Source organism: Gopherus flavomarginatus, chromosome 1 (genome assembly GCF_025201925.1).
Source record: "Gopherus flavomarginatus isolate rGopFla2 chromosome 1, rGopFla2.mat.asm, whole genome shotgun sequence".
Taxonomy (NCBI): domain Eukaryota; kingdom Metazoa; phylum Chordata; order Testudines; family Testudinidae; genus Gopherus; species Gopherus flavomarginatus.
The window spans coordinates 8,796,677-8,823,174 of NC_066617.1; the positions used below are offsets into that span (position 1 = coordinate 8,796,677).

General features: G+C 41.9%; 1 protein-coding gene across 2 annotated transcripts in view; it reads right to left on the reverse strand.

Annotated features, from left to right (window-relative positions):
* The window catches only part of EXOC4 (exocyst complex component 4), a 619,611-nt gene that overhangs the window by 156,016 nt on the left and 437,097 nt on the right, over nucleotides 1–26,498 (reverse strand). For both annotated transcript variants that reach the window (XM_050936809.1, XM_050936810.1), the window contains exon 11: nucleotides 9,346–9,565. In XM_050936809.1, coding sequence (XP_050792766.1) covers nucleotides 9,346–9,565 — 220 coding nt within the window. The remainder of the gene's footprint in view (nucleotides 1–9,345; nucleotides 9,566–26,498) is intronic.

Below are 26,498 nucleotides of genomic sequence, written 5' to 3' on the forward strand. Positions count from 1 at the left end.
CCAATTAAGCTTTCCTAGCAAAAATGGGGGTAAGCAAGAAAACTCTATAGCGTCTTTCTGGTCACAGAACAATGTGTTTAGTTTAAGTGCAGTTTATTAGCATTTGCCTTTGTAGTTATTTGTAAGTGAATGCTAAGGGCATTCTGGACACTGCAGATACGGACATCCATCATAGAAACAGCCCCAGCTAAATTGAAACATCAGATTAAAAATGAAAAAGTATATAAGAAAAAAAAGGGAGCTGGAAAGATGGATATGTGTGGTGGGGATTACCGATGCAGTTCTAACTAAAATCCCACATGCACTTTTCAAAAGCTCAGTGCTGGCACTGATGATCAGTTAACGAGAAGGTCCGATTTTCCTCTGCACCCCAAACTGCAAGACTTTAATGACAAGGCCTGTGTGTATCTAATGAGGTAACAAGTAAAATGGACAATCTTCAAACAAATATGAGCACAGCCAAGCCAAATGGCTTTTACGATAGACATAAGATGACGGTAGCCATTGCTGACACCAACCATGTGGGCTCAGTGGAGGAGGCTAAATGAAGATTTATGAGTGCAATATTTATCCTGTGAAGGCAGCCTGTCTGTGCTGTTTTACTAATTAAAATAATCAATCAATGCCTACGTCCAAGGCTGGGGAAGATGAAAAGTTGGGGATAAACCAAATGTCAAAAGTAACTCCTAGAAAAGCCAGAATGTGAGGAAAAATAAATAAATAAAACAACTTATGAGGATGTTTTAGTGCTTTTACCGGTCTGGTGATTGTTCAATGAATTGCCACTAAAAACAGCCACTCCATCTGTGGTGAGGATGTATATTGTAACTCAGGGGTCGGCAACCTGTCAGCAGTGGTGTGCCAAGTCTTCATTTATTCACTCTAATTTAAGGTTTCGCGTGCCAGTCATACATTTTAATGTTTTCAGAAAGTCTCTTTCCATAAGCCTATCATATAGAACTAAACTATTGTATGTAAAGTAAATAAGGTTTTTAAAATGTTTAAGAAGCTTTATTTAAAATTCAATTAAAATGCAGAGCCCCCCGGACTGGTGGCCAGGACCCAGGTAGTGTGAGTGCCACTGAAAATCAGCTTCCGTGCCACCTTCGGCATGCGTGCCATAGGTTGCCTATCCCTGTTAACTGCTGCTGCAGCAAAGTCCTCATTAAGGGCTTAATCCTGCAATGTGCTGAGTGCTCGTCAAATCCCAATCAAGTCAGAGGGAGCTGGTGGCGCTCAGCATCTCGGGAACATTTCACACCTTACTGATTAAGATCAAAGTCTCCATCCTTAAGCTGTTGTGCATATTAAATTCCCACCAACTTCTAGTAAAGCCAAAGATAATTGCGTATATGCAATAGCTACAGGATCACAAAGGCACAACCATATAAACAGACCTGGGAAGGATCCAGAGGAAAATGCATGTAGAGTTTCTCTAGCTGTTCTACAAGGGAATATCAACAGGATAGAGAAATGCTGGAGTTTAACCCTCCCCCAATCCACTGACACCCCCCTCCCCTCGGTGAACCTATGAAGCACAAGTCTTAAAAAAGCAGGAGTGGGGGTGTGGGAGAGGATGGTAGTGACAGTTGATAGACTTGCTCTGCTATAACTGACAATGAGGTGCTAAATTTGTAGGCCAAAGAAGAGGGTGACAGCTTATTTTATTTTATTTTTTTTTGCAAAGCCATCTCTGATGTGCGACATGTGGAATGAAACTCTTTCTGCTTTGGTGACTCTCTCCAGTTATCAGATGAATTATCAGAAAAAAAAACAAGAGAGCCTCAAAATTCACCCAGATGTAGTAGTCCTCCCTTCATGAGCATACTAGCTTCTAGGGTAACCTCATAGGCTTAGCACTTTTGCTACTCCCTAACCACAGCTGTTCCTGCTGGTTTCAGGTTTGGAATCCAGTTATTTCCCCCTTCTTGACTGACTATTGCATATCCTGTGCGGCACTGAAAACTGAAGATGCCTTTGATAGCGAATAAAGTCAAATATGTTTAAAAAAAGTCAGCTCTTGAAAGATCAGATTTACAGAGTGCTAACGAAGTTCAGTCCCTGTCAGCAGACATGTCATAAACCATTACCTCTCTCCTGCTTATTCACTAAGCAGTCCTGCAGCAGAAAGATCAAAACAGACAGCAACCAATCAACACCCTAAAACATCCCCTGCAAATGCAAAGGTTGACCCTGTTCCAACCAAGGTTTGCAGAACACTAAAAGCCAAGGAAACTGTTCTTTTCCAAGTAGAGGAAGTCAGATCCAAACTATGTTTAAATTAATGATGAAGACCCGACTCAAACCCACAAAGTTAAGGGTGAGAATCTGGGCTGATACCATAAATTGTGACATCATAAAAAAAATTGCAAACATACGTAGTGCATTACAAAATACACAGACTTAGAGAGAGAGAAATTATCTGTGGGTTTAGATAAGAACCTACAAATAGCAAATTTTATAAATGCTAAGTTACATTTTCACTTTGTCACCTGAAAAATGGGGATAATGATACTGATTTCTTTTGTACCATGTTTTGAGATCTACTGATGAAAAGCTCTATAAAAGACCTACATATGATCATATTATTATTATTAATAGTGCTGGAATAATTTAAATCAGAAACCCAGACACCACAACGTTCTCTACATTGGGCAACATATTAATACCATTTGGAAACCTTATGCTAGTGCAAAATGTGGTTACCTGCTTATTAAGTGCTGCTTCAAACATATTACACGGGTGCCACAAGTGCTACTCTTGTGGTAAGTTTTACAGCTCCACACAAGCGGCTTGGGTTTAATTACGCACTTGATAAAAATTAAAATAAAATAAATATGTGAAATAAATTAAGAAGTTTCTTAAATGATAGGATATCGCTTAGATTGGGTAAGCAAATATTTAGAGAATTCACAGAATCACAGGACTGGATGGGATGTCGAGTGGTTATCTAGTCCAGTCCCCTGCACTCAAGGCAGAACTAAGTAGTATCTAGACCAGTGGTGGGCAACCTGTGGCCTGTCAGGGTAATCTGCTGGCGGGCTGTGAGATAGTTTGTTTACATTGACCATCTGCAGGCACGACCGCCAGCAGCTGTCAGTGGCCGTGGTTCGTCGTTTCTGGCCAATGGGAGCTGTGGGAAGCGGCAGCCAGCACGTCCCTGCGGCACATTGACTGTTACTTATCTTCTAGGTGTTTGCAAACTGATTACTTAATTATTTGCTCCATTATCTTTCCACGTACTGGAGTTAAGCTGACTGGCCCGTAATTCCCCGGGTTGTCTTTATTTCCCTTTTTATAGGTAGGCACTATATTTGCCCTTTTCCAGTCCTCTGGAGTCTCTTTCGTCTTTCACGACTTTTAGAAGATAATCACTAATGGCTCAGACATCTCCTCAGTCAGTTCCTTGAGTATTCTAGGGTGTATTTCATTAGGCCATGGTGTCCTGAAGACACCTAACTTGTCTCAGTAATTTGTAATTTGTTCTTTCCCTATTTTAGCCTCTAAACTACCTTATTTTCACTGCCATTCACAATGTTAGATGTCCAATTGCTACTAAACATTTCGGTGAAAAAACAAACAAAAAAAGTCATTCAGCACTATCTGTAAAGCACTTTGATATTCTTGATGCACAGTGTCATTGTATCAAGTATCAGAGAGGTAGTCGTGTTAGTCTGGATCTGTAAAAGCAGCAAAGAATCCTGTGGCACCTTATAGACTAACAGATGTTTTGGATGCATCTGACGAAGTGGGTATTCACCCATGAAAGCTCATGCTCCAAAACGTCTATTAGTCTACAAGGTGCCACAGGATTCTTTGCTGCCTTTACAGTGTCATTGTAAAATATTATTAGAATTTATTGATTAGAATCACAGGTGCTTCCTCAAAGGTTACGTTCACCCTCGAAACCAAGAAATTCAATTGATCAGCCACAATTGTAGCCTAATAGATTTTGATTACTGCTGCAAGTGGACCTTAAAGAAGACTAATTGGTTTACTGTAATAACAAAGAAATCCACTTTGAACCAATGTGTGCAACATTCACCACTGGTGGCCAGTTGAACGCCCCTCACTGTGATCATTCTTCTTACTAACACGCCGTAATTTGACAGGATAAAAACAATGTGCCATTGCTGTTGGTAATGTTTTCTCAGGAAAGTCACAAGTGATCCTGGCAGTGACTCAGCTTAGCGTGTGAGATAATCAGTCCAGGCAATGGGGTAATTATCTCAAGCAAGTCATTATCCGGCAAGCAGCTGTGCACTCAGATTTTTGAATGAGACTTTATAACTAGATTTTCAGCAATCAGCCCATTGTCGGAAACTTTTATGCCCTACCATATACGACAAAAGATGCTGCTATGATACATGGTAGTAAATGCATATGCCTTAAAGGCCAATTCCAGACTGGTTTGTGCTGTATAGTCCAGGAGTTGCAAAGATCAAACAGCAAGAAAGACTTTTCACTGGGCATAAACCGTGAAACACGCATTTCCAAAGTCACTGTTGGTAGAGGCCACCTTGCTGAAAAGATCTATCATTTTTGATGTTGACAGCATGGGAACAGGATATAAGAAGTTGTCAAGCTGTTTTCAGCCTGATTGAATACTGGTTTAAACAACTGCAGCATAAACTTTAATGCAGAATATTTGACAACAATTTCATTTTCTGTTCATGACTGTTCAGGCAGCATTAAAAGGGGAGTGATTAAAAAAGTCTTCCATTTTACTATAGAATAATGGCTTTAAAAGTACTTACGAGGTCTTATTCATAGTTAAGCGTGATTTTTTTAATGGGCTACAACAACGTTTTTAGCCTCATCATTGTAAAATTACATCACTAATTTGAGAGGGACACGATGGGTTAGGATGGCAGAGAACCTTTCCCCTACGATGGAGGTCTTTGCTTCAAACATGTCAAGGTGGACTATGCAAAAGGAGTGGATGGTTCTTAACCCAGTTCCTAGTGAATGTGTGTCTACATCATAAAACTACCACCACGACTAGCCACTTTGCATACATCTTCTCAGCAACTAGACATCCTCGTCTGGCCTGCATCGGCCAATTAGGGCTCATGGGGCTTGGGCTGTGGGGCTGTTTCATTCCTGTGCAGATTTCTGGGCTCAAGCCAGAGTCCAAGCTCTGGGCCCCTCCCATCTCACAGGGTCCTATGTCTAGTTACTGTGTAGACATACCCTTTGTGGCAAGCCTCACTAAAGGTACTAAGGATTGACAAATTATAGGGACTGAATGAGAAATCACAATGCAGTCCGTCTCTTCAACCTCAAATGGACCTTAAGCAAATTCACATGGCTACAGAGGAGGCAGGCATATATCACATATCTATATATATCATCTTGCTAAGAATCCAAAACAAATTTGGAAGGTTAATAGCTTCAATGGCCTTGATCCAAAGCCTACACTCTGATATGACCAAATAGAATTATCAGCTCCTGCTAAGGTCATCTGCTTGGGCAGACTGATTTGGGTTTCTTATCCATTCTAATTCTCAGAAGCAAGTTACTGATGTAAAAGTAAAAGAGAAAAAAGCAAGATATCCAAGGAATGCCCACAACAATAATCTGCATTTTTTCCTATACAACTCTAATGGACTTGACTGGTTATGCTGTTTCAAGCCATCTAGTCTTGAATTAAAATCACTCTGCCTTATACTGCATCTTTTTATTTCAGTTTTAATACAGTTTTCTGCCCTGGAAGCCAGAAGACCAGACTTGAAATGTGATTTTCCACTACCTACTGAAAGTCAAGTCTCAAAGGATTTTACTGCCCACAACCGACCACGTCTATTTCCTCTTTCATTTGGAACTTGTGAAAGTGAGGAACTATTAATACTGGAGACAGCCATGGGATGAGTAAGTATCATGCAAAACTTCCACCAGTGCAGACACACCTCACTCTTGAACTATACTACACTCTGGCCAATCCAGCTCTGCCAATGCTTTTCATGGATTCCAAGTTTCCAAGGCCAGGAGGGACCATTGTGATCATCTAGTATGACCTGCATAATACAAGCTATAGAACTTCCCCAGAGTCATTCTTAAAGCAGATCTTTGGGAACAAAATCCTATCTTAATTTTAAAATTGTCTCTGTTGGAGAATCCACCACAACACCTGGTAAATTGTTCCAATGGTTCATTACTCTGAATGTTAAAAATTTACTTATTGCCAGTCTGAATTTGTCTAACACCAACTTTCAGCCACTGGATCATACGATACCTTTCCCTCTTAGATTGAAGAGCCCGTTACTAAACATATGATCCCCATGTAGGTACTTACAGAAGATAATAAAGTCACCTCTTAGCCTTCTCTGTGTTAAACTGAACAGATTCAGCTCCTTGAGTGTATCACTATCAGGCAGGTTTTCTAATCCTTTAATCATTCTCTTGGCTCTTCTCAGAGCCCTCTCCAATTTAATAACATCCTTCTCGAATTGTGCACACCAGCACCGGATACAGTGTTCCAGCAGCGGTTGCACCCATGCCAAATACAGAGGGAAATCTCCTACTCGAGATTCCTTATTTATACATCCAAGGATCACATTAGCCCTTTTGGCCACAGCATTGCAGTAGGAGCTCATGTTTAAATGATTATCCACCATGACTCCCAAATCTTTTTCCACGTCGCTGCTTCCCTGGATAGATTTTCACATCCTGCAAGTCTGGTCGATGTTCTTTGTTCTTCTATGTATATATTAAGTATTAGGGAGTAGCTGTGTTAGTCTGTATCCACAAAAACAATGAGGAGTCCAGGTAGCACCTTAAAGACTAACAGATTTGTTTGGGCATAAGCTTTCATGGGTAAAAACCCACTCCTTCAGATGCATGGGGTGAAAATTACAGATACAGGTATAAATATACTGGCACATGGAGAGGAGGGAGTTACCTCACAAGTGGAGAACCAGTGCTGACAAGGCCAATTCAGTCAGGGTGGATGTGGTCCACTCCCAATAATTGATGAAGAGGTGTCAATACCAAGAGCGGGAAAATTGCTTTTGTAGTGAGCCAGCCACTCCCAGTCCCTAGTCAAGCCCAAATTAATGGTGTTAAGTTTGCGAATGAATTGTATATACTTTACAGTTAGCCGTATTAAACCCCATACTGTTTGCCTGTGCCCACCTTTCCAAGTGACCCAGATCGCTCTGCATCAGCTTTCTAGTTCTGATCTATAAAAACTCCTACTAGTCAAATGGAAGGTTCTTCACACAACTCTGTTTATGTTTCATGGTCCTGCCTTGCAGCTTGCCTGCCGCTGCAGTCCTGCTCTTACACCTCAGTTCTGATCTGTAACATTTTTGCTATTCCAAAGCTAGGATGAGTTATCTCCAGCTCATGTAAGGACCTGAACTCAGAAGTCCAGAGGTAAAAAGCTACTCCACAGGTCCCCCCACTCCCCGTCATTTTCCATATGCTCATTTAACAATCACGGCTGCTCTTCGGCTGGAACAATGCTATTTTATGACATCATATATGAGGGACATGTTATTGACAATGTATTAGGTCCACTGGTCTTGCAAATGGAGGCTGGCAGGTGACTGTAAAAGATTCACATTGCAGGGAGGAGACATCCATGTTAAAAACCTAGTAGTTTGAAGGTGTTGTGCTGCCCCAAAATATTTTACTGTGAGGAAAAAAGTCTCCAAAGCAGCTAAGGCAATATTTCTGAACCTTTTTCAACCAGGGACTGGCTTGCTGTGTTCCTAAATTTTGTCAGGGAGATCTCAGGGACCCGGCTGCCTGCTGCCCTTCTAAACTGCATCAAGGAAATCTCGGGGACTGCCAAGGAGGCTGCTGTGGACTAGCGCCGGTTCACAGACTGGTGGTTGAGAAACACTGATCTAAGGGACTTGCACTCCTAAATCCCTCTAGGCACTTTCAAAAATCTTTCCTCTAACTCTAGCTTCCATTTGTTTGTGATAGTTTAAATATATTCTAAACTTGCTGGAGAAACAGCAACTCAAATCCATTGTACTTGGATCAATTGATTGGTGGTTTTTGTCTTGAAGATCATTAGTATGAACAACAAAACATGAAATACAGACTGCTACAGACTGTTTTCACAACTAATCTTTTCTAAACCAAAATGTAAGTTGCAAATACTTGACAGTGATACATATTCTGCAGGCTCTTCGACAGCACTTTTGATCTTCATAAAACAATTTCACTTGTTAATCAGTCCTCAAAATACCACTGTCATGTGCAGGGGTGCTGGAACAATTGTACAGTGGGGATGCTGAGAGCCATCGAACCAAACTATAAACCTTGTATATAATGGAAACCACTTCAAGCCAGGGAGTGCGGCAGCATCCGCCGCACCCATAGTTACAGCACCTATGGTCATGTGGACTAGTAATAATGTATCCATTTTATAGATGGGATAAGTGAGGCAGAGAGGTTAAATTACTTGAAAAAAGCCACGAGAAGAGTCAATATCAGAGCCAGGGTTAGAACTCAGTTCTGTGCACTAGTCCTGTGCACTAGTCACCACATCAGTCCTCTCAATGGGCCTCCATAGTATTTCGTTATCACCCTACTAGTCCTTATGAGACTGATAAAGAACTGTTCCAATGAAGCATGTCTCATTTAAATATTGTAACCTTTAAGTCAAATTTCTTAATAACAAAATACTGTTTAGTCAGCTTGAAATGTTCTGAGATTTGCAAGGGTACCCAGTTTCCAAATGTCAGACACAAGATACTGTATTAAAACAAAAAAACCCTTATAGCGAACGTTTTAAGAAAGCTGATAACAATACTTCATGATGGATTTACTGTTGTTTATTGGATGATTATATCATCTGGACTCCTTGTGAAAGTGCCATGCTAAGGCCCAAGAAGAAGAATAAGGCCTACCACCAGATTAGTGCACTATAATTGGTGAGATGCAGAGATGCCATTAACTGCAGGGTTGGCGGTGTGATTTACCCTTCTGCACAGGCAAAACACAGGTGTAACTTGCTGGGTGGGTGTTGGGGACAGTAGGAAAAATGCAAGGGGAGCAACACAGGAGTGAAAGCTGGTTTCAGAATGAAGGGGAGGTAAGGAATTCATTCAAATCAGAGCCGGGTGCGACAAGTACTAGTCCCTGAAAAAAGAGCTAAGGACGAGGGAGAGATTGTTTCGTGTTTGGCAGCCTCCTCCCTCCACACACCAATGCAAAAGTTAGGGAGTACAAAACAATAAATAGGTAAAAGCGACCAAATTAAGGGGACCCATATCGGAACACATGTAATACATCTCCCTAAAAAAAATTGCACACTGCTTCTGCTGCCAATACAGCCACAGGCATGTGACAACAGAAAAACGCTGGTGAGTCGCTCAGCTTGGGTACCTGCAGAAGAGGCCGTTGCACTCCTAGCATCTTCATGGTGTCCGCATTGGCCAATATCTTCAGAGGGTCAGATGCCTTGGTGACACCTTCTATCTCTTTGTTGATCTCTGCTAGGACTTGATTAAGGAAGATGTTCTTGATGTACATGGTGAGGAACTCCCGGAGTGGACACTGTTTGGTTGGGCCAAGGCCCAAGGCATGCTCAATCTCCTGAATAAATCTAAAATATAAAAAGGGAAATCATACTTAGCCACACAATACAATTACCATGACCTACACATCCCATGCACACAGCTAGTGGAAGAACACAGGGTCAATCATGGGAGCTGGCGGGGAAGAGCTGTAAGATTCAGAGGCAATGGAGTTCTAACAGAGTGCACAGGCAGGACCCCTGAGTTTATCCCCAGCTATGCCCTTGACTGTACCCAATCAGATTCCTTAAAGGCTCTTGATCTTCAGAAAGGGCTGAGAATCCACTTAAAATGGAGACATCCAAAATCATTAGTCACTTTTGAAAATTTTGACCTGCATGTGAACTTGGGCAAATCATTTTACTTACCCATGACTCAGTTTCCCTTTCTGTAAAATGGTGTTCCACTTTATTTCGAACAATAACAACCCCTCATTCTTAAAGGGCTCCTTTCATCAGCAGATCTCAAAGCACTTTACAAAAGAGTTTAGTATCATTATCCCCATTTTTACAGACAGCATAGGCGAGACGCAGAGAGGTTACATGACATGCCCAAAGTCACCCAGGCAGGCCGAGAACCAGGTATAGAACCCAGATCTTCTGCATGCCAGTCCAGTGCTCTATCCACTTGGCCACAGTGTCTCTCCTCATGCACTGACTGATCCCTGGAAGACAAATGCTGTATATGTGCTATGTATTATTACTTTATTCCAGGAGAAGTGAGTGGACCGCATTCACTTATATGCATGCAGAAGGCATGCTGCCTTTTTCCAAATATCACCCTCCACTTAATGTCCCACCCTCCTTAAAAATTTCAGCATCTTCTCCATCAACACATCTTACTTCACTGACATAATTTGGTTGGCCATGACAGCTGCTTTTTCCAGGAACCACTTCCTCTCACATCAATAAAGTGACACCCTCAAGGCAAAGATGGTTTCTTTGGTTTACATCCAAAATGACTGAAGTGAGTCATTTTTTTTCTTCATTTCTTGAAGTGATGAAGACGATACGAGAAGTCACAATTAATTGATCAATCAATCTATAGTACTTGTGTGGCTCCCATTACAGCTGTATTTGAGCACCTTGCAGACTTCAATGTATTTACGCTCACCACCACACCCTGGTGATGCAGGGCAGTGCTACTAACTCTGGTTTTTTTTTGTTTGTTTGTTTGTTTTGGGGGGTGGAAATTGAGGCATGGAGAGACTAAATGACAGGCCAAAGGTCACACAGGAAGCCTGTGGTGAAGCCGGGATTTGAACCTAAGTCTCCTAAGTCAGTTTCTTAACCACTGGGCCATCCTTCCTCTCCATGGGAAGAATTTTTTGAACGGAGGCATTTCTGACATTCCCGGCATTTATCAGCGATGTCTTAGCATTTACTATCCCCCCCCGCCGAACAGATCAATATGATTTTCTTAATTGCCGATATTTTGTACTTCCACATGTAATTCTCTAGATGAGGTAACTTCTCTTGGCAGGATTGATAGAGTGTCCCCTGCCAATTTCAGCAGCATGATTTCTTTCAGATATAAACCATTTGTTCCCTAATGCTTACACTCTGCTGACTTCATCAGTCTAAAATGACACATATGGGGTGAGGCAGCATCCGCATGGGGACCCATTCAGTCCAATAACTTTGAAAATTCACTCAACTGTCAGCTGCAGTGGGACTTCCTCAGCAAAAAGCACATGGAGAGAAACACAAAGGAAGGCAGTTTACTCCCTTGTTTGCACAGATCGATAAAGCGAATAAAGTTATCCACCAGGGAAACTGCAGAGTCATGAAGCAGGAGAGAGGCAGAAGAGGCCTATCTCTGAAATAACACACCCAATGTCACCAACTTCTGTGGCCTGACATTTCCTGATGTCTTCAAGGGGATGCTTGTCATGATTAAGCTGTGACCTACTGCGCTTTTATATTTGTTCCTATATCTATTTGCAATGTTCATATCACTCTTTATATGGATACCCTTCCTTATACAGGGCTTCTTACAGAGCATTTCTGATCTGGAACGTAATTTTAAAAATAAGAATTAACCTTCCCAATGCCGCTGATAGTATCCTTGTTTTACAGATGAGGAATGCAAGGCAGAGTGCCTAGTTCCACAAAGGCATACGCACATGCTAAGCTTTAAGCTGATGAATACTGTTACTAAGGTCAAAGGGACTACTCACATGTTCACAGTTTGAGCATGTGCATAGCTGTCCATAGGACTGGGGTGTAAACGACTTGCTGAAGGCCACACGAAGAGTTGGTATCAAAAGACCCAGGATTAGATACAGAATTCTTAGCTCCCAGCCCCATGACTTCATTTCTATCCCAAAACTCTCCTAAGGCTCCCACTTCAATCACCATAGACCTTATCTACATCAGGAAACTACACCAGGTTAGGTAACCAGGTGTTCTAATATTATGTAATTTCTTGGCACAGACAGGGCGACAGTGGCTCATTATCATTCAGTAAGGACCAGAAGTGTGTCCGCAGTGCTTTAAGGGATTTGTATTTTACTTGATGCGAACCATAAAGTAATCACAGTGCATGTGAATGCTGATAGGCAGAGATGATTTAGGGAGTGTGAAACTTAACACTGCTCAGCAAAGCTTTCAAAAACAATGGTCTAAAGCTAAGGAAAGAAAATTCAAGCTAAATATTAGGGAAACGTTATTAAGAGCGAAAGCAAATACGCAGTGGAATGGATGACCGAGGGACATGGTCGAGGAACCATCGCTGCAAATATTCAAGAACAGTAAGATTAAATGATCATGGTAATGACAGTGAAACACTGAAATTTTCATTGATTCAAAAGACTCCATTAAAGTAAGTGGGGATTTTGCATGAGAAAAGATTGAGTAAAAACCTAATAAGGATGTCATCTCAAAGAGAAGAGCTAAGCAGTGTGGGTGGATGCTATAAGTGATTTTCCCCTGCCCTCACTATTTATGATCTCACTAAAAAACTGATCTTATGGAAAATATATTACACACAAAACCCCCTATATTAAAAGAACATTATTAAGGTTGCAGAGTCGGCACTCAAAGGGAGGAAATGCCAGAATTAGGGTTATTTTTACAACATTAGTTTGTCCCCCTTGCAAGTATGCATTATGATACGATCTTCAATTACATGATCGCATACAATTTTTTTCACAGGTTTCCTCCCTCCTTCAGTGAACGGCATGGACCTACTCTGGGAATGAATCAAGACGGTGTACTCAGCAGCAGGGTTGAAATCTTTAGATCCATCACACCACGCTCTGCCACTTGAGTTACTGGAATAACAGACAGCATCATTTGGTTGTCATCCTCTATGTGGATCAGCACTAGCGAGGGATGGGGCACTTTTCCAGTGCATTTCACACATAATTGCTAACGGTAGAAGGACGATGAGACTCAGGATCCTTGGGTTCCCTTCCAGGCTCTAGAGGGGCATGTGATCTAATGGGTACAGACTCGTCTGCTCACTCCTTCCAATTGTGACCTCTTCTACCCCATTCCCACCAATCTATCTTTGTGTCCCAGTCTTGTCACTTTCACACCATGGCTTGTCCTAGCCCCATTCTCCTCACCTAATCAGCCCCGATCTCAGACTCCTTGCCCAACAAATCCTCCATTTCATTCTTCTGGACTCCCTGACCCAGTTTCCACCCATACCCAATCCCAATCTCCTTGCCCACCTACTCCCTGTTCCTGCCAACTCTCCAGCTGCTTATCTTCAGTCTCCATGCCCGGCCAATCCCTGTTCCTCCTCATCCATGTCCTTACTTGATCTGTCTATCCCACAGCAAGAGGGTGGCCAGGTGACCAGTTTTCAACAGGAAAACTTTTCAATAGGAAAGTCTGGCCGAAAAGGGCACCTGACCAGACATCCAAAGTCTGGTTACTGTGGGTGGGGAGGTGGCAGGTCATCACACACACCTGCCCCTACTCAGCCAGGGCTGCCTCCTACCTGCATTGGGCAGCTGCAGCTCCCAGCCCTGGCTCCACAGGTGAGTCCCTCCTGACTTGGTAGAGGGGAGAGTGGAAATGCAACGAGCAATGGGGGGAGGAGGGAAGAAGAGCGATGGGGGTGGGGCCTTGGGGGAAGAGGCAAGGCAGAGATCGGCAACCCTACCCAGCAACCTGGCCACCAGTCACCTGTCCGCCCACACTCCCTGTCCCCCCGTCCCATCCTTCCTTCTGACCCTTCTCCATTTGACTTAGGCAGCGTCTTCCCCCACAGACCTGGGCCCAGCAGGGGCAGGTCCCACTGAAAGCTCAGTTCAGATGGCTGGACCTGAACAGCTTGAAGCAGCCCAGAGCTGCAATTTCAGGGAAAGTCCTACTCAGCTCCCAGCCTGACCCATAACATTTTATAGACAGGCACATATATAGATTATTATTTATTTCAATTTATGACAAATACCTATCTGAACCCTAGGCATTTTCTGATCTTTACAACAGACATGAGACATTTGACTGAGTGACCATCATCATTATATAAATATCTCCACAAGAATAGCTTCCAAAAATCCTCCTCACTCAGCTCACCCCCTCAGTTATCCCACCCACAGAATAGGATTAAAAAATGTCATTTTGAGTGAAAAACTCACCAATATAAAATGTTTAAAAATTAAATAATTGAAAAGTTTTGACTCTGGATTAAAACCCTCAAATGAGGCACAGCCGAGTGTGTGCTGCACACATGACTGTGTGTCAATGGGTGTCTGGAATCAGATGCCTTTCCATAAATCCAAATTAAAAAACCCCATACGAAATCATCATGATGGTGAAAATGGCTCAATGATCATTTCAACAGCTACTATTTTCATTTTATTCTCCAAAGAGTGAGATTTTAGATACACTTTGCTGCCAAACAGGACCATAAAGAAGGGATGAAGCCTCAGAGGAAGAGCTTTGGTTCAAATGGTCTGCTTAGATTGTTTTACTAGAAAAAGAACCCTTCAGATGCAATTTTCAAGGGATTCAAGAAATAGTATCACCAGCCTCATTTAAAACCATCTCTCACTGGCACATGAAAATTGAAGAAAAACCCATAAAGGTTAACGCACTGTGGGGTGCACTCTCTCGATGGGTGAGAGTAAGTCATATGGCGCATCAAGAACATTCTCTTAACACTTGGTAATTACACTTATTTAACATAACTGCATTCTTCCTTCTGCAAAATGCTCCAAAGCTTTCTCCATACAAAAATGCAAACCGAGCACATCATCAGATCCTGGACCACGGTCACTGCATAAACTCTAGGGTAACTGTCCAAAATCCTAATGAAGCTAAGCAGGATTCAGCTGATCAGATATACATTTTTTGAAATGTCTGCATGGGATGGAGATCTTGAAAAGATGAGGAAAAAATGAAAATCTGCAACTCATATTCAATTCACAACCTGCACTTGCAGTAATATACAAATTTAACTTGTTTTCTCTCTCTATGAAAGCATTTGAGGTGATTTGTGACTACAATTAACTGTTCCCTATAGACAGAAAAGCACTTTAGGTAAAATGAAGTGCCTTTTTGCAAATGACAGCCGTTTCAATTTTTTTAAAAAAGCACACAATTTTAGAATATTTAAGTCATTCTAACTCCCAACTTTGATGGCTGCCTTACTTATGCTGTGTGTGTTTAAAAAAAAAGATTGATTCAGAAACTTGTATCATCATTCGTCCCAAGTTTAGGCATTTATTCCTTTTGTTATTAAATCTCTAATAAAAAGAAATGTCATTAAAAACATAGAAAATGCCTCGCTGAATTCCAGTAACACCAGCAACTTCAGTTAAGCCTATCCTGATTTAACTAATGAAGCTATTACCCGAAAGTGCCGCCAAAATAAACAACTGGGTTGGATTTTCAAAAGCACCTAAATCATTTAGGAGCTCAAGTCCCACTGAAATTCAATGGGTTTTGTACTCCTAAATTACTTAGATGCTTTTGAAAAACCTGCCTATTATATACTAGTTAATCCCCACTCACAACAAACTACTCCAGAATCATTGCATGTTTATTTCACGGTTGACTATTTTGTATTATCATAATAAATAATAATATTTTACTGTAGTTCCCATGATGTGGTAGGTGCTTTTCATACATTCAAGAAGGGACAGCATCAGCTAGGAGAAGATCACAATGTAAGGGGAGACAAACAGACAGAACAATTGGCAGAACACACACAAATCAGCTCAATTCACTGTATGCAGCACAGCAGAAGAGGGGCGTTTGAAAAGCTTTTCATTGTGAACGGCTTTTCCAAAATCATTTTTCAGCCTTTAAGGTAATTTTAGATTGATTAGCAGGAGGAATTAATAAACTGTGAAGTCTATGAGACTGTGAAATAGGCACCCCCAGGAAGTGATGGAAGCTTCATACTATTCAGAAAGAGACTGTACAGTGCACTGGAAAACATTCCCTAGGGACCAATCTTACAGCAGCATAGTGGATGGACTAGATGAGCTGGTAGAATTTTTGCATCCCTAATTTTCTGTACTTTCATTTCTACTTCACAGGTCGACACAAACTACTTCCCCGTCGCCCTGTGTATATATTTATCTAATAACAAACTAAGGAGTTGTTCTGAAGTTTAATCCTAAAAACAGAAATAAGAGATGATTAAAACAAACTGGGTAATGCAATTCCCTTGCTGGTGCACAACTGTTCCCTTTGTTACACTGTTGAATACTTTGTCTTGTCTACATTTTAATATCCCAAGCGGTGGATGTTTTCATCACTTCCCTTGATAAAATATTGCAAAGCTTGATAGATCTCACTGTTGGGAAGTTTTTTGTGATATTAAACCTAAATTTCCTTCTCTTCGTTTCATCCCGTTATGCCCATGTGTCACCTTACACAATTTTTTCTTCCTCCTTGGTGATCACACTCTTCAGATACTTAATAAATCCTAGAACCCACACAGAGAACATCCTGCCAGACACTTTCTCTCCTTTATAACTAAGGGGATTCACATCAAATGTCCCTACTGACTGCAGCTATGAGAATATGGCATGGGGAGAGAAGTGACTAAACAACATCCCATGAAACTGGTACTACGGAGCTGCTTATAACATACTCTGCTTATAATGAAATCATTGGCTCGCTTTCTTCCGTCCCCCTAAATAGCTATTTCATGTACCAAGCCGGCTGACAAAACAATCTCGTTGGAGTAGATCCCAATTCTTAACACAATCCTCATTCCATTTCATCCTCTCATTCCTTTCTTTGCTCTTGAAGTGAAATCCTATTGAGATTCTTGAAGTGTCAAGTGATTCAGATCATTACATATGTACGTAGTACAATAAATATAAAACATCCGCCATTGTGGGTACACCAGAGATCATTTGCCATTGAAGACCCATCAGCTGAGTAGATACTAAAATGATGGAATGCACAGTATTTTCACAGAAAAACTAGACTGTTAGGAATTATTTTGTTTACAGTATTATCAGTTACCATTGAATTGATATCTCTCTGAGGAAGGTGCTAATGATCAATACCTTAACAATATGAAAGATAAACCAGCTGTCTACACAAAAAGACTGTTTGAAGGGAATAGTATGTAGGAAACGGAAGCCCAAGCTCCCACCAAGGTGACAGAGCACAAGCTAACGGAAGGTGTACGCACAACTCCTTATTGAGATCCGTCCATGGTGATTGTATTTAAAAGCTTGTCAGCTTCCTCTCAGATAAATACTTAAGTTGATGTCAGTATCTGAAGGATTCCCTGTACCCAGGCAATGTGGCAAAATGCTGAGGTAACAGTTAGCGAAGAAAACGGGCAAGTGTTAAGGGGAGACCACTAAATCTTAGGCATCTGTCATCGAAGTAACTAGGTGCCAATTTAATGTAAGTTAGCTCATCTGTGGTCTAAAGAAGTAGAGAGTGCAGAGACCTGTCTTCAATCCTGGCTGAGGTCACCAGCTTCTGCCTATATCACAAAAGCACTGCACATTTTGGCTGGGTGGCTAACCTCTGCTCAGTGCTAGGAAAATAGAGTTTGCCAGTCAAGACCGCAACATACTTGATAGAGAAGTGTGGGAGAGGCTTATATACAGCACTTGACCCTGTAATACATTGCAGTACCAGTTGGAACTGAAACTTATGTTCAGTGAAACATGATGGGGCTGAATTCTGTAGGGTATTTTAGGCAATAGATTACCGTAACGGTCCCTTCCCGCCTGCAAATCTATCAAATCAGAAGTCCCTACTCAGGAAAAACTGTCTGACTTCAACAAGCTTTTTGGATGAGTAAAGACTTCAAGATTTGTCCCTATAGCAGGATAAGAGAAGAAGGATGATGGTCTTATGACTAAGGCAGTAGGATCCAGGCAGTTTGTGAGAGAACAAGCAATGGAACCCAGACTCCCTGTGTGACTCTTGGGCAAGTTGTTTCACTCTCTGCCCCTGTTTACCATCTGTAAAACGGGGGTAATAAGACTTCCTATTTGCACAGGGTACTGTGAGGATAAATTTGTTAAGGGTTGTGAGGTACTCAGATATTATTGTTGATGGAGGCCATGTGAGTACACAGAATAAAAGGTGTATTTTACAAGTAATTTGTGCTGAAGCAGCTACTGTTTAGTAACTAATGTGACAAAGTTCCTCCTCTATCTTGGTGGGTCCTGCACTTACTGGCGGATTTGCTCACCTCAGTGATCTTCCCCTCTTGTGGAACCCACAGTCTGGATCAACTCCTCCTGTGTCTGATCAGGAGTTGGGAGGTTTGGGGGGGAACCCAGGCCCGTCCTCTACTCCGGGTTCCAGCCCAGGGCCTTGTGGATCGCAGCTGTCTATAGTGCCTCCTGTAACAGCTGCATGACAGCTACAACTCCCTGGGCTACTTCCCCATGGCCTCCTCCAAACACCTTCTTTATCCTCACCACAGAACCTTCCTCCTGGTGTCTGATAATGCTTGTCCTCCTCAATCCTCCAGCAGTACTCTCTCTCACTCTCAGCTCCTTGCCCTCTTGCTCCCAGTTCCTCACACACGCTCCTTCTCCTCTGTCTCCTCCCTGCCCAATTGGAGTGAGCTCCTTTTTAAACCCAGGTGCCCTGATTAGCCTGCCTTGATCGGCTGCAGGTGTTCTAATTAAAGTAGCTACTAGGGATTTGTTTAGCCTGGGGCTAACATACCTGTTCCTCAGTACTTTACTGTAGCCATCTGGCATTGCCCCATCACACTAGCTAATTCCTGCAGATCACAAGTTTCTAGATCAGTTGAAGTACCACTATGATAGAATGCTGTTTCTTACATTGAATCAAAGTGGAGAGCGTTGTTAATGGTTAGAGCACAGGATGATTAGCCAGGGCTCCTTGGACCTAGGAACTCTGGATGTAAAAAGTATGAGCATTTACTGCCTAAGCTAAAGACCTCATGTTTCATAGCTCAAAGGCTGTCGCAGATTCATAAAATGCCTATATGTGGATTAGCCACTAGAGGGGTACAGAGAGTCACACTATGTAAGCATGAGTTATACTCTCAAAACCACAGTATACCTGTAAAACGCAACACTAAACAGGTTGAGCTGGCTTCTCCCAGTTATTTCTACAGAGCCACAGGCATGAGCTTCACTTTACTGACACAAAAAAAGGTCTCCGCTCCCAGGAGCTTACAATATAAGGACCTCACACAGACTCCCACTGAAGTCAATGACAGTCTCCCATTGAGCCCTGAATTAGACATTGTAAATACATAGGAGAGGGGAAATGACGTGGAACAGGCATCTATTACCCTCCTCATTACTTGGTTAGCTTATTTTAACGGTAGTTCTGCATTACAACAAAGTCCATTTCCAGTGTTAATCCAGAGGGCCTAATTCTCATCTCTATGTAATCAAGCCAGTCCCATTAACTTTAATAGGAAGTAGGCATGTGCATCCAGGAGAGGAAAGACCCTACTGAAAAGCAGGGCTCTGCTATTGTAGACGTTAGTTTCTGGTCCACCTGGTCTGGATCTCAGCAGTCTCCTAACACAGGAAATCTTCATTAACAAGCTTAGGCATAAGTGAAAATATCTTTCTGCTCTGATTCAGCTGAGCAGTAGTTTAGATGCATTGCTCCAAAGCCTCTCTCCGTCTCCTTTTATTTTAATCATGTTGGAGGTGGATCTCATTACAGAAGTAATGATTTCCACAACAAAGCCTGCACAGTGTAATTAACGTATTGCAAACATTAGCAAGGTCCAGCCTGATAAAAAGTTTTTGGAAAGGTTATTTGACTACCGCTCAGATCACACATTATCTATCCTCTAATATCTTGGGAGGGCACGAACAAGCTTTGGGAAGCTGCTGAATCTCTGAGTTGTTTGGCAGCTGCCAGAACTTAGCTGATATTCAGAGGTGATTCTTCTTAAAGTGGTAAATTGAAGCAGTTTTCCGACTCTCCATAAGGAAGTCAGTTTTGTTTCAATAGCAGCAAGACAGAAGAACCGAAAATCATTATTGTGTAAGGAAAGCTGCGAAAAGGATATAAATGTCACAGTCAGGGCAAAGCATTGGGAAATATATCATGGAGAACATTGGCAGAAGAATGGATTTAAATGACCTAACCGGCACGTCTTTTCTTTCTCTGATTTCTATTATTCATATACCAGCAATGGAAATTTGAGAGAAACTCCAGGGTCATCTGTGCCAGATTCTGATCCCAGTTACAACCATGTAAAGCAACTAGCTTCACAGGAGTTCTTCCCTATTCCCACTGGTGTATCTGAGAGTGGGATATGGTCCTGTGAAGTTTATAGCATCCAAAGTTTAACTTTATTCCATTTCTATCTCTAGATACTATTACCACATTACTTCTCCCCACTCCTGGTGGAAGCATCAAAGCAACAACTGTCTGGTAAACATCCACCCCGACAGAACTAACAGTTGACTAGCCAACACTGAACTGTTTAGCCATAAATCTGTAATAAACCAACAGGGCCATTTTTAGGATTTATGGGGCCCTATGCAGTATTATTAAACTGGTGCCCCTATGCCCGACGGCAGCCTGGGTCCGCACGTGTATTTTAGATAAGGGGGGTCTTCTGAAGGATTTATTTAAAAAACTATGTCTGAAGATCCAAGCATTTAAGGCTAAAGATGAATACTCAGATTGTGCATCTAAAAATCTGTGCAAGGATTTTTTAGAGATGTGATTTTATAATCTTCAGCAACATACTTATGAAATATGAGGGAGATAACTCGAAGCTGGATCACTTGAGTTAATTCTATAGTGCAGATGCACCCACAATGAGAAATTGCTGATGCTGGTGCTCCTTGTTCCTCTCTTTCCATGTCACACTGCCACTGTGATGCCTCTCTGGGTGACTATTCAGAAATGACTGCCAATATTGCTCTAATTCACTGGTGCTGGCCTTTTGATTATTCATGACGACCAACGTATTTACTGGCAAAGACGAGCCAGGGACACCAGTGAGTTATGACACAGCTCCCAGTATCAGGTTTAAAATCATCCCAGTGGAGCATATTTTGAGAAATTTGCATTGGAAGGAGATGACTGCTCAATTCTCCACAAATTCACCCAGCATTCAGCATCTTTATTCTCTTCTGAACTCCTGCTTCATAAAGATAGTGAAGGGAGCTGGTCCTTTTGAGGCACTTATTTATCCATCATGTAGCACATCTCCTCAGATAAATCTACATACACACACAGAGAAGCCTTTTCCCTTATAGCACTTCAGCCTGAAGAGACAATTCTGGCTCTGGTACATTTAGCGCAGTATGAGATATGAAACCAATGCACCATGCTGCTCCCCCCACATAAATGTTCCCTTCGATTCATCCTTCCAAGCACTTCATCCTTCCAAGTATAAATTGAGTTCCATGCAGTTTACTGGCAGGGAGAAAGGGGCTAGTTTGGCATCTTTCACATTAGGCCTTAAAAGCCAGGTCCTCTCGGCACCTTGTGGACTCTGACTACACTGTGCCACATTCTATAAGAATGAGGTCTTGCTCTTGGACAAAATTTCTTCTTTTCCCACCGCTGTGAAGCATGAGGTCTATTTATTACTCTCCAACAGCGCTGGCTACATTGCAGTACGTAGTATACATTTCATATATAATACACAGTGCAGTCCAGGAGCTTTTGGAATGAAATGTGCTCCATCAATGTAAAAGATTTTTATATGGTGGCTTCTGTAACTGGTGCCATTTACATTTTAAACTCCTCTTATACAACCAATTGCGCTATGAACAATATAGCATCTGGATTCTGGGCACATAACATTTACTCTCAGAAATGTACCTTGATTCCCTATATGCATTGTTCCTCCTTCTGGTGTTTTTAATAAGCAGGTGAAAGATTCCCTGGAACATTAGCTAGAACATAGGGCTGGGTATCAGGAGATTTGCTGATCAGATCCTACATCTACCAACTCCTCCCTGGGAGATCTGGAAGAAGTGACTTCTTCAAGGTGAGCTTCAGTTTCCCCTTTAGTAAAATGGCATTCATGATATTTACTGCCTTTGCAGTGCTGTTGTGAGGCTTAAGTAATGTTTGCAAAGTGCTGTGAGCTCCTGAGAGAGAAGGCGCTGTAGAAAAGCAGAGTATAATTATTATTATTACTCACATCAAGGTAAAAGAGCTTTCTGAAAAATGCACAGCACTCTGCTTCTCTGATTTTGATTCAGCAAGTACAATGCTTGGCTAATGGGGCAGCAGAGAGCTATAATGCAGGGCAAGATAATATGAACACTCAGAGCAATACATTCAGCCTTTAACCTGGTGCCTCACTTTGATTATCTGTATGTTTTCTATGATAATGGAGTTGCTAATGAAAGACTTTTTGTTTTTATGCACTTTGAGGAGCCACAGAGCTGAAGCAAGGTGCAGAGCGAGCACACACGGGGCAAGCTTCTCCCTGCACTAGATCGCAATGCTGCACTGCATCCCACCCCCCTGTAACTCATCTTCCTCTCTCTGCCAAGGCACCACAAACACTGACCTGCAGCTCTCCGAACTATTCCAATCCTAGCCTGCACTTGAGCAAAGCCCGCCCGCTGTGGCAAACAGCCCTAGGTTTCACTGTGGTTTTATGATGTTGGAGATTATCCAAAGAGATGGCTGAACTAAGTTACCTACTGCTGATCCAGGTACAATTTAAACCCAAGACTGCAGAAGCAAAAGATGAATGTACTAACCATGTCCAAAAGAGGCTCTGCAGTATGTTTATTTACAAGAACCTAAGGCGGATGCAATGGCTGTGAGCATAGTCAGAACAGTCAGAACAGGGAGCTGTGGGTCAGGCCTCTTGAGTCCTATTGCCAGTTCTGCTGCTGACTTGCTGTGTGACTAGGGACAATGCTTCAGTTTTCCTGCCTATAAAATGGGTAGAATATTTTTCCACTAATCAGCAATATATCTGGCACTGTAAAAGGCAGAAAATACACACAAAATGCAGGTTGCCCCTACTTCAAAGAGCTTACAATTTAAGCAAGCTTGAAAATCAATCTATACTAATCCACGGCTGATCTACAGAGGTGTTGTGATGCTTAATTAAATGGTGTGTGTAAAACACTTTGGAGACCAGATTTGTAAAAGTATTTAGGTGCCTAAAAATGATGAATCCCATGGGCGAGGGCGATGGTTGTAAAAGGAGGTGAAGAGCTTGTACATTTCAGTGACAGCGGTGTTGGCCAAGTAAAGGCATGTGTGTGAGTTAACAAAGCATACTGGGGCACTGCTGCAAGCGGGCAAAGTTAAGGCTGAATAGACAACCTTAACTGCGCATTTGCTGGATTTCAGAAGTTAGAGTTTTGCTCTCAACATTCTGCAAGTGTACGACATACCACCAAGCAACCTTCACTCTACGTTAATGTGACTGTTCCCCATTGAATGGTAAATCCTCTTCCCCCTTCTTGAATGCCTTATTAAAGGAGGTTTGTTGATGACCGTATCTAGAATGCATAACAGATCAATATTTTATGCTACTTTCTGAACAGAGTAGCTTTTAAAAATTAATTATTAGTAGTATTATTTTTAAATCTGATCTGGTGGCACATTCTTGCATGTTGAAATCCCACAACTCCTCAGTATGGACTCCTGTAAAAAGTAGCATATGCTGACTATAAATCTTCAAAATGGCTCTGTTAATAGAGTGGCTGTGGTGACAGCTTTATAAATGGGCACCATCTTTATGCAAACTGTGTTTTATTAGACTGAATTATAATGATTTGTAATAAGAATGCAAAGATGAATTTAAAGAGGATAGAAATGCAGAAAAAACTCCATTCGGCTGGGGGTTTCAAAGCCTATGAATTTGGCGTGGCAGACTTCACGCCTGCAACAACAGACATTATCAGATTAGCTTTGCTACAGTTCTGTGCTCCGCCGCATGCTTTTTCCAATCAGATAACAACAGACTAATAACTGGCTTTATGTCTGTCAATCCAATTACTTCCTATTTGGTATGTTGCTGACACTCCATTAAATAAGCAGACAGATGGCACGATCTTTCATTATCATCCAACTGATTTATTAGCCTCTAGTGCGCATAACCAGGCTGCAGCCAATCAATTATATCAGGCATTTTTAGTCCAAAAACTCACCAGGGCAAATAAAAGGTCTGATACAAAGGAAAATAACCTAAGGCTCTGTCAGTGGATGCCTCAGAGACCAAGCTATGCATCCAGCCATCCAGTGGCACCTAGATAATTACATTTTAATGTAGTTATCCTCCCAACAGCCCTGAAATAATAATATCCCCATTTTACAGATGTAGAACTAAGGCACAAATAGATTAAGGGCTTGCCCCGGTCACACAACAAGTCTGTGGCAAATCAGTGTCTCCCAGTTTTCCCAGCTAGTGCCCTAATCGATGAGGCATCCTTCTGCCTTTGCACAGGGCTATAATCCCACCTCCTCTACCTGCAAAAGTGCAGTTTCTTCAAGTGCATGGGGGAGGGGGAGGGAGGGAAGGAGAATGGCCATGTTTGACTCGTGTGATAGAGATTAACTATTGCACTGTGTCGCCATGCAGGGGACACAAGCTTCGTCAAGTGTACGATGGGTGACTCAGGGAATGTTCCACTAATAAGCAAGGAAATGCACAGAAAGGAATTATAAACCTAGCAGAACTCTTTTACAGGGAACTCAGATAAAAAAAGCAACTTTGTAAGTGATGTGGAAGGAAGACCCAGATTGTTTCAATGTACACAGTGCAAATCTGGATCTGATAATCTTGGTTTACAGGGAAGCTGTTTGTGTGGGGCGGGGGGGGGGGAATCAAGTTTGTGACTGATGAACTTCTGCTGCTGGGAGAGCAAGCCTATTACTTTGGGAAAGAAACATGACAATGCTCCTTTTACAGATAGGGAAACTGAGGCACACACAGTCATCGGATCTGATTTTCAGAGGTGCTGAACATCCAGCTGCTCAATAAAGTCAACGAGATATACAGGTACAACAGCATATCTAAAAATGAGGTCCTCAGTGACTTGTCCACGGTCACAAAGAGAGACAGTGACGAAGCCAAGAACGGAACGGAACCCAGGACCTTTCGCTCAGTGGGGAAAGAGTCAGAGCGACAGAGTCAATGCTGGAGTGACTTGGGAGCCTCTCAGGCTCTCCTCATCACCAGAGATAACAACTGGTAGCTTGAAAGAGATCTAGAAACTCTGTCCTCTCATTATGAATAATTATGCCCAGAGGGCAACAAAACTCAGCCTCATAGTTGCAGAAAACAAAGGGGTCATTACTAGGGTGCCAGATGTCCCAATTTTATAGTGACAGTCCCGATATTTGGGTCTTTTTCTTATATACACTCCTATTACCCCCACCCCCGTCCCAATTGTTCACATTTCCTGTCTGATCACCCTAGTCATTGCACTAAAATGCACTAAAGGAAGTAAGCATCAGTGTGCTAAGCTACTCTAAGCAGGCAACTTTACAGCTCTTTAATGAGGATTATGCTTTTAAAGTCTTGGTTTGGGGAGAAAACATGGTCATTAACTGCAGTAACATCTTTCCTAAATTATTCCATTCCTTCCTGATTAAGAAGCATCTATATTCTGCAGCATGCCTATCTCTGCCTAGTGTGTCCATCTACAAAGAAGAGAAGAGATAAGCTTAGAACCACGCCAAAATTATGGAAATTAAAATAAGTTTTTATGAAGCCAACATACTTTTCTTTGGAGGTTTATTGTCATTTATCTGTCAATTGTAATGACTGTCTATTACGCTGCAAAGTGAATTCAGAAGAAAGATGTCGTTTTGAAGGCTCTGGAGAACGGAGTTTCTTTATTGCCACAAAAAAGTACAGTATGTATCAGACAGGTGAGCCTTGCCAATGCAAATATGCCTCAGTTCTGACCCAGAGAGACATCATCCCATGGTAGAGGACAGTTTAGTCCGCATTGCTAATTAAGTTCTTAGTGTCTGCTGCAAATGGGGTCACAACTAGTGTCAAGAATAGGGGTGATGTTTCTGCTACATGGACAGCTGACCACAAGGAACCGGGCTGAGATCACCAACTGATTTTGCAAAGGATGTGGAAAGTGATGAATTTCAGTCACTATCAACCTGGGTTTTAACGGGCAAGTGAATTGTCATAAACAGATAGCTAAGGGTTAATGTCTCTTTCACCTGAAGCACCTGACCAGAGGACCAATCAGGAAACCGGATTTTTTCAACTCTGGGTGGAGGGAAGTGTGTGTCTGAGTCTTTGTTTTCTGCCTGCCTGCTTTCTCTGAGCTTTGGAGAAGTAGTTTCTTTTTTCTAGTCTTCTGTTTCTAAGTGTAAGGACAAAGAGATCAGATAGTAAGTTATATGGTTTCTTTTCTTTGGTATTTGCATGAATATAAGTGCTGGAGTGCTTTGATTTGTATTCTTTTAGAATAAGGCTGTTTATTCAATATTCTTTTAAGCAATTGACCCTGTGTTGTATCATCTTAATACAGAGAGAACATTTGTACTTATTTTTCTTTCTTTTTATATAAAGCTTTCTTTTAAGACCTGTTGGAGTTTTTCTTTACTT